The sequence below is a fragment of the Taudactylus pleione genome, unplaced genomic scaffold, assembly GCF_031769625.1.
Source record: "Taudactylus pleione unplaced genomic scaffold, aTauple2 ptg003012l, whole genome shotgun sequence".
NCBI classification, from domain to species: domain Eukaryota; kingdom Metazoa; phylum Chordata; class Amphibia; order Anura; family Myobatrachidae; genus Taudactylus; species Taudactylus pleione.
In genome coordinates, this window is record NW_028287377.1 from 45,912 (window position 1) to 62,458 (window position 16,547).

General features: G+C 47.5%; 1 protein-coding gene across 1 annotated transcript; it reads right to left on the bottom strand.

Moving 5' to 3' along the window:
- Positions 1 to 449: 449 nt before the first annotated feature.
- LOC148431000 (nuclear factor 7, brain-like) lies at positions 450 to 16,372 on the bottom strand. The gene is made up of 9 exons (XM_088466390.1): positions 16,093 to 16,372; positions 14,915 to 14,989; positions 12,944 to 13,098; positions 8,468 to 8,929; positions 8,292 to 8,387; positions 7,903 to 8,136; positions 7,788 to 7,810; positions 7,551 to 7,681; positions 450 to 1,163 (listed from the first exon to the last, which is right to left on the bottom strand). Exons 1-9 carry the CDS (start codon positions 16,298 to 16,300, stop codon positions 625 to 627), a joined length of 1,923 nt encoding a protein of 640 aa, XP_088322516.1. The 5' UTR covers positions 16,301 to 16,372; the 3' UTR covers positions 450 to 624.
- Between the last annotated feature and the right edge of the window lie 175 nt (positions 16,373 to 16,547).

Genomic DNA, 16,547 nt, shown 5'->3' on the forward strand with positions numbered 1-16,547 from the left:
TTTAGGCCTGAATATACTGCGAGGGATCCCCAGCTGGCTCCCTGCTCTCAGCAGTCTTATTGCCAGGTATAGTGGAACACATTGGGCAAGTGCTTTATCTTTCAAATAAATGTCATTTATAAATACCTCTACGTATAAACCATCTTCCCCTGCTTTGTGTGTAGAGGTGGTTGTGAATTTAATGAGTATTCAGCCACAATGGGGAGGAGGGTATACCATATGTATGGTGCGCTCTCCAGAAGGAGGAAGGCTTTGTGTATAACCCAGGGTCTCCTTCCCTAGCTCATCCATTCTAGCAATCAGAGACCCCAGTGCTGGCAGTAGTATCTGGAATGCAGGGGCTATGATATTGGTGTATAATACTGACTCTTCAGGCTGACAGAGCTCACGTAACAAGTGCAAAATTCTGTCTGCCAAATTGTATTATGAAACAAGCCAAATACTTTAATACAAGATCACTAATCAGATTTTATTTTTAAAACGGAAAATAGGCCTAACATTAGAAATACACAAGAACACTAAACAGCAACATTTACACGGTTTGTCAGAGCATCACATTAAGCGGGGTGTAATGAAGGGAAGAACCCCAACATCAATGCAAGTTTCCAATCACACAGCAGGTGGTCAGTTCTGTACAAGTCTCAGGGCCTCCGCATTACGGCCAGAATCGTGCAGGAATGGAGACAGGTAGGGATACAGCTTCTCAGTGAAGGTCGCATTGAATGTGTAGATGGCGGACATGTCATCCGCATTGTAGAAAGATATTTGACCACCTTCATAATCCACATAGACGCCGATTTTCTTAGGTTTGGAATTCAGGACAAGGGTCTTGGAAGGAGACTCGAGGGCCTTGTAAGCGTTGCCATTCCTCAGCCATATTGCCCAGTACCCGTTCTTGGGGTTCAGCTTGATCTTACCCTTACGGTTGCTGGACTCACTGGCCATGCCAACATCCCAAGCGGTTTTATCTCCCACATCTACCTCCCAGTAATGGCGGCCTGACTTGAAACCCTCAGATCCCAGCACGAGGATGCACTGACTGAAACGCTTGGGATTATCGGGAAGAGGAAGTTTGGCGTCCCCATATTTAACACTGGAAAGCCCATCAGATAGTATCAAGTTGGGGTGCGCTGTACTGGGGTCCAACAACATTGGAGACAGGTCTGAGGAATAGAACGCATTTTAGTTAATATGTAATACTGTTACACAACGTGTAGAAAACACAATGGACTAAATCTAAAGTTTTTACAAAAATTATTATTTATTTATATTGCGCCACAAATGTTCTACAGCGCTTTACAAAGAAGATAAACAAGTTGTAGACAAGCGACTTACAGAATACACTACAGGACATGGATAATGTATATTGCTACATTAGCAACCATAACACCCAGATAAGCAACAGAGCATAAGCAACCAAGTGTTAGGTGCCCTAGTGCTAAGTAGATGAAACTAAAGTAGGGAGAAGCACAAGAGGGTAGAGGGCTTACATTCTAAAAGGGAGGGGAAGACAAACAGGGGTGACACAGATGGGGTAGATGGGGAGGAAGGAGCATGTAGCAGGGAGTTAGATTGATAGCTGGAAGGCTTTGATGAAGTAGTGAGTTTTAAGAGCCAATTTGAAGGATTGCAAAGAGGTGGAGAGTCTGAAGGGGAGAGGGAGAGAGTACCAGATGTGGGGAGCAGCGCAGGCAAAGTCTTGGAGGCGGGTGTGGGAGGAAGTAATCAGCTGGCATGAAAGGGCAGCGTGCATTAGTTGAACGAAGAGAGCGGAGAAGAGAGTGAAGGGCGATGAGATCAGAGATGTATATGGGAGAAGATTAGGTGAGGGCTTTGTGAGCGTGAGAACCTTAAATTGGGTTCTAGAAGGGAAGGGGAGCCAGTGGAGGGCTTGTAGGAGAGGGGAGGCAGATGTAGAGCGTTTGGAGAGAAAGATAAGCCGTGCAGCAGCATTAAGGATAGCCTGGAGAGGATTTAGGGAGGCCAGATAGGAGGGAGGTTACAGTAGTCCAATCTGGAGATGACCAGTGAGTGTATGAGAGTTTTAGTAGCATCCTGGGTGAGAAAGGGCCGGAAATATTTTTGAGATGGAAACGACAGGACTGTGAAAGGTTCTGGATATGTGCTTTGAAGGAGAGGGACTAGATGAGATAGTTATTCCATCAATTGATAAAGAAATAGAGGGAAGTGAGGTTATGTGGGAGGGTGGGAAGACAATCAGCTCTATCTTAGACATATTAAGTTTAAGAAATCGCTGGGACATCCAGGAAGAGATAGACATGAAATTCTGTACACTAATCTTCAATTCATAGAGGAGCATTACATCCGAAAAACCGAAAATTATCTGTTAAATGCCTTTGTATATTCACATGGATAATTGACTGCAGTAATGTATGTGAAGAACAGTGACTGTATAACTGACAACACATAGTACAAGACAAAGATGACTAGATGTGCCTCCCAGCAGCTACTGGGGAAAGGAGTCACATGAGGAAGCTAGGTCTCCTAAGCAACTACAATACACACTGAGCATTTCATTAACACTATTTTCTAGCAGCCCTCAATTGTCTTATGAACCCCATAATGGGTAGACCTAACACCGTAAAGAGATTTTCCTTACAAGACGGAAAATTAAGATGCCCTGCCAACCCCATCCCTGACGGTACAAAACACTCCTCCAGCGAGAGGGTTAAGTCAAAGCTCCAGCTAGGTGATCTGGAGTATAGCCATGCAAGTTACACCCTTAGGAAGCACAGAAATATGGGAGGGAGAGTACAGGAGATGAACTGACAGCATGGAAAGCTGGACCTTAAGAAAACAGACTCCTCCCAGATCCAGTCATGTCTACATGATGTCCAGATCATAAAAAGGAGTGTTATGGTAAACCTTATCCATGTTAACTCTTTCTTCGAAGTCCATAGATAGTGACAATGGGGTGTAGGTGGGAACTGGAGGACCAGACACCAACAGCAAAGCTTTTCAATCCCAGGATGCTCTGGTCCTTCCCCCTAATACCCCATCCACAGCCTGAGGGCAACTCAATTTTGTTAACAAGCCCAAGGCAGGATAGGAGAGTAGGAAAACTGGTACACCTAATAAATCACACACACAGAAGGAAACAAGTGACCAAGAGAAGAAACCCTTAGAAGTCAGGTGCATCAGGGCAGGTGCCTTGTGGACCCTATGGACTTTGAATAAAGAGTTAACAAGGGTAAGTTTTACCATAACTCCTTTTCTTCAGGGTCCATAGGGGAGACAACTGGGATGTCCCAAAGCAGTTGTTCACGGGCAAGGACGCTCCTCAGCCGATTGGAGAACCCTGCACCCTAGGGAAGCATCCTGAGAGGCAAATGTATCAGGCATATAATCTAAGAAAGGTGTGGACAGAAGACCACGTAGCCGCCGTGCATAGTTGAGCAGAGGCACCACGCCAGGCTGCCTACGAGCGACCCACAGAGCGAGTAGAATGAGCAGATACAGGAAGGCCAGTCTGCATATAAGCCTGTGAGATAGTCATGTGAATCCATATTAGAGGAAGAGGGAGTCTGATTTCCTGATTGAACTAGTTCGTTCCACGTAGATCTTCAGAGCACGAACCATATCCAAAGTGGCCTCACCTGCCAAGAGGTCTGGTAAAAGAAAGGCCGGAACCACAATTTTATCATGTGCAAACGAGAAACTACTTTGGGAAGGAAGCCTGGGCATGTTCTATGAACAGCCCTGTCCTCATGAAAAATTAAAAAGGGGGAGCAACATGAAAGCACCCCTAAATCTGATACCCTATAGGCAGATGCTATAGCCAGAAGAAACAGTCTTCGCAGTGAGCTACTTGACATCCACTTATCTCAAGGGTTCGAATGGAGGTTCCTGAAGTGCGTGGAGAACCACTGAAAAAAGCCACGGAGCCACAGGAGGGAGAAAGGGAGGTTGTATACGTAGAACCACCTGCAGGAAGGTGTGAACATCTCGTAGAGGAGCAACTCTGCGCTGGAACAAGATGGACAGAGCAGAGCCGTGCACTTTCAGGAGATTCAAGTTCCAATCTATCCTGAAGAAAAGCAAGTATTCTAGAAACCTTAAAAACCTGAGGATCATAGTTTCTAAGTGCACACTACTGGAAATATGTATGCCATAACAGGTAATAAATCCTGGCAGAGGCCAGTTTACAAGCTCTGATCATGGTCTGGACCACAAAGCTAAAAAATTCTTTAGACCTTCGGAGGGCTGTCTTAATAGCCAAGCCATTAGGCAGGCGGGCAGGTCCAGATGTAGACAGGGACCCTGAGACAACAGGTCTGGGGTCGTAGAGGAACTTCTATGGAGACTTTGAAGGTCAGATTACCAATGGCATCTGGGTCAAGCTGGAGCTATCAACAGGACCTTGCCCCCTTCCTGTTTGAACTTACGAAGAACTAGAGGATGGAGGGATATTGAAGAAAAGAGGTACACCAAATGGAAGACCCACTTCATAGAATGTGTCCACGAAGGCCACGTTGGGGTCCCTTGTCCTGGCTCTATACACTGGAGTTTGTGGTTGTGTCTTGAGGTCATGAGAGCCACATCTGCTAGACCCCATTTGTCCACCAGAAGCTGAAAGACTTCTGGAGGTAAAGACCACTCCTGCATGCACATCGTGACTGCTTGGGAAATCCGCTTCCCAATTGAGAATTCCTGGGATAAACACTGAGGAGATGGTGTTCGATCTATGCGAGACACTTCTGCCATTGTTGCTCGACTTCAGGGTGCCTCCTTGGTGATTGAGGTAGGCCGCTGCCATGGGGTTGTCGGACTGTACTTGTACTGGCCTGCTCTGAAGGATATCCTGAGCCAGAGTGAGCTCTGTAGATGGCTCGGAGTTCTAGGACGTTGATTGGTAAGCGCCTCGGCTTGAGTCCAGCGGCCCTGGAAGGAGTGCTGGCCGGTCACCACGACCCACCCACGGAGGCTTGCGTCCGTGGTTAAGAGTACCCAACCCAGGACCAAAAGGGGCATCCCTTGTTCAAGTGGGATGTCTGTAGCCACCAGGCCAGAGACAGGCAAACCTCTGGGGAGTCTCATCTGTGATCTGAGCAGATGAGGCAGCCTGTTCCACCTGGAGGGGATCAGGTGTTGTAGGGAGCCTGGAGTGAAACTGAGCGAACTCCACAATGTTGAAGGTGGACAGCTTGGATCACAGGGTCTGGATTGCAGAGTGAATGGACACTCGACGACTATAGTTGTCTGTGCACCTGTTGCTGTAATAAGAGATTTTGTCTGCTGTTAAAATTCTCTGAGCCTGAGAGTCCAGGTGGACTTCCAGATGTACCATTCTTTGAGAAGTTGTCAAGGAAGACTTTTTCCAGTTGATCAGCCAACCGTGGGTTTGTAGAAAGGCAATGGTTATCTGTAGATGGTGTTGAAGAATGTTTGGGGAGCTGGCCACAGCAAGAGGACATCTAAATATGGGAGCAGTCTGATCCCTTGACTATGATAGGCCGCCATAATCTTGGTAAAGACCCAAGGAGACGTTGAAAGGCAAAAAGGTAGAGCCTGAAATTGGCAATGTTGCTGTAGTATAGCAAACCAGATATATTGTTGATGAAAAGGCACTATAGGTACATGTAAGGCAAGAGTCCTGAATGTCCAGAGACACCAAAAAGTCCCCAGGCTCCATAGCCAGGATATTAGAGCCGAGGGTTTCCATACGAAACTCGGGCACCCTCATAAACTTGTTCAGAGACTTGAGGTTGAGAATAGGCCGATGAGACCCGTTGGGCTTCAGAACTAAGAAAAGGGTAGAATAATAGCTCTTCCATAATAGCTGAGGAGGGGACCAGAATTATTACTCCTGAGAGCAGCAAGTACTGAATGTCCTTTCTGAGCAGCATGACCTTGCTTGGGTCCAATGGAGGTCCTGTGCAAAATAACTGCGGGAGGGAGGGTATCGCCTTAGGAAGGAGAGGGTATATCCATGGGAGACCACTTCTCTTATTAAGGCGCCTGATGTGGTCTGATGTCAGAACTGGGTGAATTGAAGAAGCCGGCCTTCCATCCTGGTTTGGCAGGTGGATGTCTAGTAGCCCAAGTCTATTTGGTCCTAGGCTTGGAAGCCTTAGTTGATGCTTTGAAAAAGGACTGGCCTTTAGCTTTTCCTTGAGGACGAAAGGATGACATCTGAGACTTCACCTTATATGCAGAGGGCAGGAACACCATCTTGGAAGCTGCCAAGGCAGTCACATTTTTGGCCAATTATGGGCCAAGCAGGATATTCCCTGAATAAGGCAGAGACTCCAAAGCCTGTTTAGAGTCCCCATCTGCCTTCCATGAGCGGAGCCAAACAATACGGCGAGTACTACAGAAGTAGCAGATGCCTTGGAGGCTAAGAGCAGTATCCCTAGCTGCTTCACCCAAACAGGAGGCAGAATCTCTAATGTGAGATATGTAGGACAGCTGTTCACTTAAAGCATCAGAGGGAAATGTCTCTTCTAAGGCCTCTGCCCAACTCTCAATGGTCTTAGCCTCCCAGGCCGTTGCCCTAGCAGGACGAGTAATAACTCCTGTAAGAGTATATAGATTTTAGACAAGCTTCCATCCGTAGTGCGGGAGATCCACGGGGGATCCACCTTTCTTATCCTCTTGATTCCCAGTTGCAGTCTGCGGAACCTCTGCTAGCTAGGTCCCCCTCAGAGCCCTGCTGAGAGTACCTAGCCAAGGGGCTGGTGTCACAGCACAGTGAAGGGGTGATGGAGCAGCAGTGCAGACGTCCCATGGACTGTCATGCTGCTGCTCATAATAAATGAAAATAGACTAAAATAAAAAAAATAAGCTTGGGCTACTTGAAAGCAAGCCTCTTAAAACTATGAGCCAGCTCCTGCCAGACAGCAACGAAATGGATTTGCCCTCAGGCTGTGGGTAGGGTATAGGGGGGGGAAGGACTGGAGCATCCAGGGATTGAAAAGCTTTGCTGTTGGTGTCCGGTCCTCCAGGTCCCACCTACACATGGTCTCCCCTGTGGAGCCCTATGGACCCTAAAGAAATCACAACATGCAAAATAAGAGCAGACAATGCAGAGAGATCAGATCTGGTCAAGTAGGAATTAACTAGTCTTTATAACCAGGGACTTATGTTCTAGGCCCTTCAGCAACAGTACGGTGCTACCAGAAGAGGTTAGGCAGGATTGCCAGTACATTCTTTGGGATTATACCATGGGGAATTGAACGCAGAAGGAGTAGTGTCCAACCCCCTAAAAGTTAGGACTTTTAAACATTGCAACTTAAAAATTTCAGATGTCACCATAAAGGTAATATCGTAAATTCTGCTATCCTGCTTTTTTTAATCGCCAGACTCCACTACAGACAGCAGAAACCTCTACCACATTGGTAGGACAGCATCCAGACACAGGTAAAGCTGAAAAACATTTGTGCAATGATCCTTGATGGACCCTCAGATTCACACTATCAGTTCTTACTGGCTATTTGTATAATGATTTCAGATGAGGTCTGAGGGTTGTGGGCTATTAGTCCGTTCTGTAGGCAACTATACAATACAATCATAAAATATGCAATACTTACATGGAACAACAAAAGACTTCATCTGCTTCCACACTGTGTACTGAATGGGTCCCTTGAAAGTCCCCTGGCACAGATCCTTGGATAGCAGGGTGTTCCCGGAGGAAATCGCCTCTTTCTGCTGCTCCTGGCACCTGGACGAGAGGAGAGAGGTGGACATTAACATAACATGTAACAGACACGAACATGAAGCTCATCAGACTCCAATTACAAGATAATAGAAGTGTATAGGAAACTTACTTCTCAATGAAGGATTTGATGTCCTGCAGGAATAGAAATAAATAGGTTAATTACATCCATTGAGGGAAACTAGAGATAAAGTAGTAAGTATAACCGGGCATGTAGCGACACTTACTGTGAGGAAAGAGATTGAGTCTTTGTCGTTCGCCCTCTCGTTGGCCACAGATATGGTCTGCTTAATGTTGTCCCTGTTCTCCTGCATCTTGATCATGTTGGACTCCATCTCTTTCAGCAGACTGTCCCCTTGTTCATTAAGCTGATCCAGAAGTTTCTCCTCACGTTGCTTCAGGAAAGAGTGCAGCTTCTCAAACTCCGACACAATGTGCTGCTTGTATTCAGACACGTTCGTCTGAGGGTACAGAGAGGGGAGAGAATAAGTCAGACGACATGGTCTTCCTACAACAGATGCCTCGGTGCTTCCCCAAGTGGCTACATGTGGAATTACATTTTGATGGGTACAAGCAGTGACTTTTACACCCCACTTCACTGTATGAGATCACTTACTCTGTGCTGTTCAACCTTCTCACTCTGCTGATTGGTCAACTGCTCAGTCACCTTCAAGGCTTCTTCTAGTGGAGCCACTATGGCAGACAGCTCTGACTGGAGGGGAGACAATGTTAACAAGGTAAATAAAAATCAAAAATGAGTGTATCTAAAAAAATTGTTACCCAGCAACTTACCCTGTACACCTCCACTGCGTCCAGGATGGGTAGGAAGTTGTGACAGGCGTGTTTCAGAGAGTCTCGGCAGATGACGCAGCTCAGAGTGCCATCGTCTTTACAGTACAGCTTCAGCCTCTCATCGTGCTCAGGGCAATTCTCTGTGGGCTTGGCCTTCTCTACAGGCTTCACTGGTGTCTTGACAGCGGTGGCACCAACAGTCTTCTTCACCAGGTTAGCAAGGGCTCGGTTGGTGGTGTATTTCTTCTCAGATATGACATCCTTACAGTCGGGGCATGTGAAGGAATCCTGACCTTCCCAGGCCTTGTCGATGCAGTTGCGGCAGAAGTTGTGGCCACAGTCAACCATGACGGGATCCTTGAAGAGCTCATTGCACAAGAGGCACGTCAGTTCCTCTGCAAAATCCCCAGAGGCCATCACCGAATTATTTGCTGGAGCATCTCCTGCTTCCACCTTGGCTTTCTAGAGGAACAGAGAAATGTTTGAGGGGACGTTTTTATGTGCATACGGAATGGAAATTAAATATATAGGGAAGTCCAAAATGATTTCACTAGAAGAGGGATATATTAATGTGCGTTCAGCATAAAAAAAGGTAACAAATTAGTGTGCATTAAACAGGCACTTGGAAAAATGAAGTTTCCAGCTAGAAAATAGAATAGAATTGTTGAGTTAGAGTAATTAAATGGTTCCAAAATCAGGATAAAGCCACAATTCCATCACAACCATTTCATTGTCTATCTAAAATACAGATTTCATTATGTAACCACATCAGAGAACTCCCATCTGGCTGCAATTTTGGGTTGGCAGCATCTAGAAACATCCACCATTATCCCCTGCCGACGTAGCGGTTAAAGGTGGCACATAATGTGCATTACTGGAGCAATATCTATAGCCTCTCACACAAATGTTACTTAAACTTCTTGATATAAAGGTTTATACAAAAGCAATAGCGGCTGCGACAGCTACTGCGAAATTATGCCAATGCAAGCAAGCCGATGGGCAGTCTACAGAGACACTCACCGACTGGCTGTAATTCGCTGCAGTGCGCAAATAGTCGCAGCATCGGCTGCATGTCCAATGGTAAATAGCTGCCGATGTCAGTGGAACTGCATCTTCTGATGCAGTCCAAAACCAGCAAGCCTGCCGATGAAAGCCACCCTCATGTCACCAGCCTGGAATGCCTTTCGGAATTGTATGGATCTCCATGCAATTCCTATCTGCTTTCTCTGCCGGTAATCATCTTTTGACCACATGCACAAATTTAAAACATTCTGTGCTTGACATGCTGCAGCCATTTGGGAGGCGGTGACTGGCAGCTTTCTTGAAAACGGGGGCTTGCCAGCCCTGTTTTCAAGGCATGACCAGACCTGGGTCTCCACATTTCCTGGTCTCTGCAGCGTGATTACGCCAGACATCTTGAGTAACCTTAGAGTTACTCAGATGTCCCACGGTCGTGCTAGTGATCCGATGCTGCCGCCTGTGGCTGTCATATTGTAGCACAGCAGCGGAGTACAAAAATGCAAGTCTGTGCTGCTGTGTACACCTCCGAATCAGGCCCAATAACCCCCTGCAGACGCACAGCAATGTCATCAGTTCATTCTGATGGCAGAACGTGTGCAGACATTACAGGAGGATATGGTTCATATATTTCAATACTCCATACAGAAATGCATATTGATCTGGTGGGAGATAGACATGCAAGCACAACATACCCCTTGGTGGGACAAACAAAAGTAAAAAAATGACAGGATTTCTTTAGGATTCACAAATCTAAACCACCCCGAGACGGAAGGTCACAGCAACCTCAGATAAAGCTTTGTGTGCTGGGAACAGGTGACATTGTGCACAATACAGCTCAATGTCAGTTACCTCCTTCAGCAACACGTTGCAGTGTAGAATGACCACATTTGAACATAAAAAGGTATAATAAAAGCAAACCACTGCCTTGCCATGGGGCAGTTACATTGAGACGCCGGCCGCTCGCGTTGCATATCTTCCCGTGAGTTACTGTAGGTGGATTCTGTTTGCAGCTCCACAGGCCGCGAGCAGAATCTGCCTTCTACAGTTAGCGCAGGGAATCTGATGTGAGCTGTTCTGGTGGCTTACGCCACTAATTTGAATCAGCCCCCATATTTTTTATAAAAAAAAAAGCTTTTAGTTACCGATAAAATAAGATTTTCATGACACGGCAACCAAAGTCAGTGACCAAGCTGCAACAAGACTGCACATCAGTGTCACGTACAAGATGTAGTTGTAAACCAAGCTCAAAATGCACCCATGTGACACAGTGTACAGCCATGTTTCACAGTACAGGTCTAAGGGGATCTGCTGTCAGCCACAGAGAACACTACTACTGGCTGTCATGTATGAGAGCAGAGCCTTAGGTGAGGTAGCCAGACTGCAGACCGTAATTTCCAGGTGCCCACCTATCTGGCTGCAATTTTGGGTCGGCAGCATCTAGAAACATCCAGCATTATCCCCTGCTGACGCAGCGGTTATGACAATCAGGTGCCCGTCTGGTAAGTCACTTTCTTGGGCCATTTAAGTTATCAGTGGCCTCAATAAGATTCAATAAGCATGTTTAAGGAGCTACAAAAACAATCTGCTACCAGTAAAGCTATAAACAGCAGCATAGCACTGTATTGGGGACACTCCTGATAGCACAAATCAGGATCATCGGAATATCCAACTCTCCGCTTCAGCTGCCAGTCATAAAAAGGCATGACAGGCTACTGAAAGCAGAAGCCGAATCCTCATTCTATAGCCCGGGCACTATGTATCGTCATGCACACCGATGAAGTCCAGTGGATTTATGCTTCAACAGGAATACACAGTACTCAGGAATAGAATTGGGCAGAGGTGGCAAGGGACATCTTTGAGCATTGATAGCTGGCAGAAATGCTACAGTACATTATAGAACATTGTTCCTCAGCACGGTAGCATGTTGTGACCCTGCATCTTACGTTCCACCCAGCTGACTGCAGCCAGTCCTACGATACCAGAGCACTAAAACGTTATAGCCTAATGGGCAAGAAATGTAGTACTCATGGACCTCGCTCCCGCCCATTAGCTGTATATTTCCAATCTGTGCTTTTGTTAAAGCTCTAAACTCCATTAGACAGCAGAAGTAACCTAACACAATGGACAGATTCCAACAGCGATAAACGGGACTCTTAGTGCTTACAGGGAGGAAACATTCCCATTGGTCTCTCCAGTCATAGCCAATAGCTGGTGAGCGATAATAGCAGGTTAGGAAGCAGGTGCCATTTCCTTCTATGTGAACACAGACACCGGCCGTGTTCCCAGTATAATCCAGTATGGATCTGCAGGACGACAACCAGGAGCATGTGACCACTCATTTATAGGTTAATGTTGTTTCTGTCCATTGTATAAGGATTACCATAACGTTTGAGCCTTAGAACTCTTTAAACATTCACAAGTGTGCTGCATGCTCTGGACCTGTTTAGTGTGAACCAAGATGAAGAGTTGAAGCGTGAACGCAGAGCACACAAGACAAGCTCTATGTCCAGGAAGTGACCAGGGAGGTAAAGGTCCCCGTTTGAGTCTCGCTTAGGGAAGGATTGAACACACAAATAGCAACCACATGTAAACGTAGCTCAAGGCACCACAGGAGTGACATGTACAGTATAACACAACTTCACAAAACCATTTTCTTTATTTCACATACATGTGTCAGGAGCAAGCGAGATGCCTGACACTGGAAGGCAATGCAGAGTCTATGGCATATATTGAGATGCACTCACAGGACAGCAGTTTATCTACGACAAGACTGCTTCCTCTGATGTCATCACAAGGCTCATCACACAGCTATCCTTCAGGCCAACTGTACACATAATATATAAAACCAAAATGGGGATAGAACATTAAAAAAAAAAAAATTGAAGCGTTAAGTGACTTGTGGCAAACTCAATGTGCACAAATTAAGCCAAAACAGCTCAAAAGCAATAAGATTAGCAAATTGCATTGGAAAAAAAAATAAAAAATCCAATAAAACCTCAATTTTGCAAAAAAATAAATCAAAAAAGCCAATTAAAAATACTATAAAAAAAAAAAACCTGCCCAGAAAAGTTCTAGCAATAGTATGCATACATTTGACGTTCTGCAGGAACTGCTTGATCCCAGCGCACGTATATAGCCTAGCGCTTCCTACGTGGAGCGGGTCCAGCAGGCGGACATCGGTGATTTGACCAAAGCCTTCAGCCGGCCAATGGGAATGATGAATGGATGGAAATAAGAATGAAAGTCTCAGTTTGCAACCTCTGTAATAAAACGAGGATGTGACAACTGGGTGAGCGAGGCCCAGAGAGACTGACCAGAATACAGGCTAGGTGTGCAATGACTATTTACATAGCCAGAAGAGGGACAATAAAGCAAGGCAAGCCTCTGTATTGCAAACCTCCGGTTTAGGCGGCGACAGCTGGTGGAGCAGACTGACAGGATTGAACCTCGTGTTACCTTCGGTTCAGGTTCGGATTCCTCGGTTTCCCGTTTCTGAGCCGGTTTCCCGTCTTCGGTCATCTCCTGGTCTGTGCCGTTTGCGTCACCGTCCTTCACTGGCTTTTGCAGCACCAATCGCGTTTTGTCAACCCACTCGTTTTGGCGGCGAGTCACTGCAGGAAAAAGCGAGCTTACAGCAGACATTTTCATAACAAAGACTGGTAGGAAGGGAAGGAGTTTGGCTCAAACCCGAGCTCTGACTTACCAGGAGATTTCCAGCATAGAGGAGAGAACATGATGGTTTGACATAAGAAAACGAAAGCAACAGTTTCAACCTGCAAAACGCCTGACACGCCCCATTTTAGGCTAGTAATACAAGGTTGTCACTGACAGTCATGTGCATAACATTTATCCCGTTCTACACTTGGGAACTAGGTCAATGCTGTGAAAGGCTATGGTAACAATGTAACCTTCTGCATGTAAAAATGCATATGGATATTCTCCTGCGCAATTCTATTAGATGCAATGTGGGGGAGATGCTGGCGAACTGCTATTGTGGCAGCATTTGAATGCCAGCAACGGCAGCCTACATCAGCCATTTTACCACCCAGCCCAATATGGGCGTGCAGGAAAACGCACGATGGTTAGCAACCGTATGTATGGGAGATGTGTGCACTGCACATCGTCCATAACACGTGTAGGGACATGCGATCTTACATCGCAAGTAACAACTTACCCATTGGAGCTCGCGTCATGCCAGACTATTGCAGCCAATTAGGGGACTTGCACAGCAGTAGGTAAAACTAGATTGGTAGCTAGGTCCCATTTTATCTGTAATTCTGGACAAGTCTGACCAGTATAACTCAGTCAGTGACTACACAGCCGTGTATATGCATTATTACAGTGGCAATATGCAGTCTCCATAGTTTCCTGGAGGGACGTACATTACCCCTAGAAAGCTCACCATGGGTATGACGCACACGGCCATTTCTAACTTTCCAATAAGGTTAGCTTTCTAGGGTTAAAAATGCGGCAAAAGATGAGGTTTCATCAATGGTTGGATTCTCCTCTTACGTGAGCACAACATCAGCAGCATGACCGAGCCTGTGACAAGGGTCATTCCTGCCGTATGGGTCATGCAGCCAAAGCATTGCTACAAAGTCACTGACCCTTACAGCAGGTTAACTTTGCACGGACTGGTTCATGGCCATTTCGTAGCTGCTTTAGAACCACGGACGCTTGCGGATGGAGCAACCAGCTTGGTAATAGAATCCAGATGCATGAAAAAGCAGCTTACTTTATGTGAACAAACTGCAGTGACCTTAGACCCTGAATGGGCCTCACACCTTAACAAGCCGTTACCTAAATGTGTTCAGAAACCGCGTAATTGAGCATGAGACCTACAAATGGAGATCCGAACGTGCCAATTGCCACTGCACTGAACACTTCCAGCTACTCGCACAGTTGACAGTGTCCACTCTAGCTCCGGCGGCAGGCAGGGCACCGGAACTAGAGAGGGCACTTCCGTGCGCTCACACCCGAAAGGGGGCGTGTCTATCAGACAGGTCCCCTTTTCGTCAGTCTTGGGGTGTGCCCGGCACTTACGGACACGCCGGGCAGCTCCCAAGCGCTGACAGGTAGAATAGATGCCGGGCGCATGCTGCCAGCGTCTATTCACCGGGTCACCACATAGTTCCCCACCCGCAGGACACTGCGACCCGCGGGTGAAGACGGCACCAACAGGCTGTCTCAGCTGGGCGCTGCGTGGTGAGGGCGCTTTATGTCCTCCAGAATGAAGGCAAAGCACAGCGCCACGCTAAAACAGCCTAGCAGGAATATGACACCTTGGGCCAGACACTAGTACATGGTAGATACACTCCTTATCACAGATCACAAGCGGACAAAAAATTGCATACAATCCTAAAACGAAAACAAAAAATTGCACAAAGTACTAATGAAGCACAGGCACTGGTGGCAGGTATTACTTACAGCCGGCGTAATGTACGTAGAACTCCTCCCTGCCCGCCTGTTTATTCATCCTGGTTTTCACAATCTCAGCATCATCTGCAGATAGAACAGAGTTTTACAATTAGCAAAAATAACTATAGTACACCGCTAAACAAGAAAAACTTTATACACAACCACATAGCCCCACCATCAGGTGCAACAAGACGCTGTTCCTGGACTTCAGTTTAATTTAGGATTAGTCTCCAGTGTTGAAAGCATTGTCACCAATTCAGCACATGTGCCCAGCTAGGGGGCGATTCAATTGTGGAGTGTTCCCCCTGCGAATCAGCAGCCGACGGAGCAAATCAATTATTGCTCCATTTGGACACCTAAAGCTGCTGGGGAACATTCCTACTCGCAGCCTGCTGAGGGGCGAGAAGAAATGTATCTAAAGTCCCAGTGTTTGGGGCATCCCAACGCTGGTTGGGGTGGGGGGCGCACCCTAACCTCTTCCTTAGACTGGTTTAGCCGCTTATGGGTGCGGTAAGTGCTAATAGGTGCCTGTACGGAGAAACAATTTAATTGCTTGGTGCAGCGCCCGTTCGCAGACACCGATGTTTGGGGGCCCTAACCACGGGTTCATGGCACATTTTTGCTCGCACCGTCCTGATGGCGGGAGACGAAAGGTCGGCACCCAAACAAAGCAACAATCGACTCGCACCCAAAAAACAATTGCATCATCCCCGGGGTGCCCATCACTAAGCTCTCGGTCTGTAGCCTAATGTAAGCGGCGGGATCATGTCCCCATACTGGGGAGGGGGACTAATGAGGACGCGGGAAGCCGGAATCCAAGGGGGAAGGGGAATAAAGAACTTAGTGCGAAAAGTTCCCGAAATGGGTAGAGAGCGCCTGGGGCCTGTGCCGGGGCCCCATCCGGCTCAGCAGCAGCACGTGACTGGGGCCTCCTCCAGCACAGGCCCCGCAGGCAGAGGAGCACACTACCATATATACATCTACAGGGTGTGAGAGGGGGAGAGACCCAGGGGGAAGGGGAGAGACCCAGGGGGAAGGGGAGAGACCCAGGGGGAAGGGGAGAGACCCAGGGGGAAGGGGAGAGACCCAGGGGGAAGGGGAGAGACTCACAAGAGGATAGAGATAATACAGTATGAGGGAGACACAGGGGGAAGGGGAGAGACACAGGGGGAAGGGGAGAGACTCACGGAAAGTGCCGTCCGCACGCTTGCACGAGTAGGTGGCCCCGATCTGCACGATGGTCTCTTCCTCCACATCCTCCTCCTCGGCTCCGTCCTCGTCGTTCTCATCCTCCTCTTCCTCCATCTGCTCCTCGAGGTTGCTGTCCGCCTCCTCCCCGGCAAGGGTCTCTTTCTTCTCGGGCTCGGTGGTGGTGGGCTGAGCGACGGCGGCCATGACTGTGAGAGCGGGAGAGCAGCGAGGTCCGTGTCCGTCCGAGAGACGTAACAAAATGGCGGGCGTGAGACTGCGTGTTCCCCCTATATCTCCTCCGTCGCACGCACTGCGCATGCGCCCCCAACCGGTGACCAGACACTACGCATGCGCCTACTCCCAAATGCTGCACACCGCGCATGCGCCTCCGTCCGGCGGCAAGACACTGCGCGTGCGCACCAAGTCCCTTTTCCTCTCACACACACACACA

Excerpts from the sequence above, each read along its gene's own strand:
- LOC148431000 (XM_088466390.1), bottom strand. The coding sequence starts at position 16,300 with ATGGCCGCCGTCGCTCAGCCCACCACCACCGAGCCCGAGAAGAAAGAG. Across the intron at positions 7,811-7,902 it reads ACTCAATCTCTTTCCTCACA|GACATCAAATCCTTCATTGA; the intron begins GTAAGTGTCGCT and ends CTATTCCTGCAG. Across the intron at positions 1,164-7,550 it reads GAAGTCTTTTGTTGTTCCAT|ACCTGTCTCCAATGTTGTTG; the intron begins GTAAGTATTGCA and ends TCTATTCCTCAG.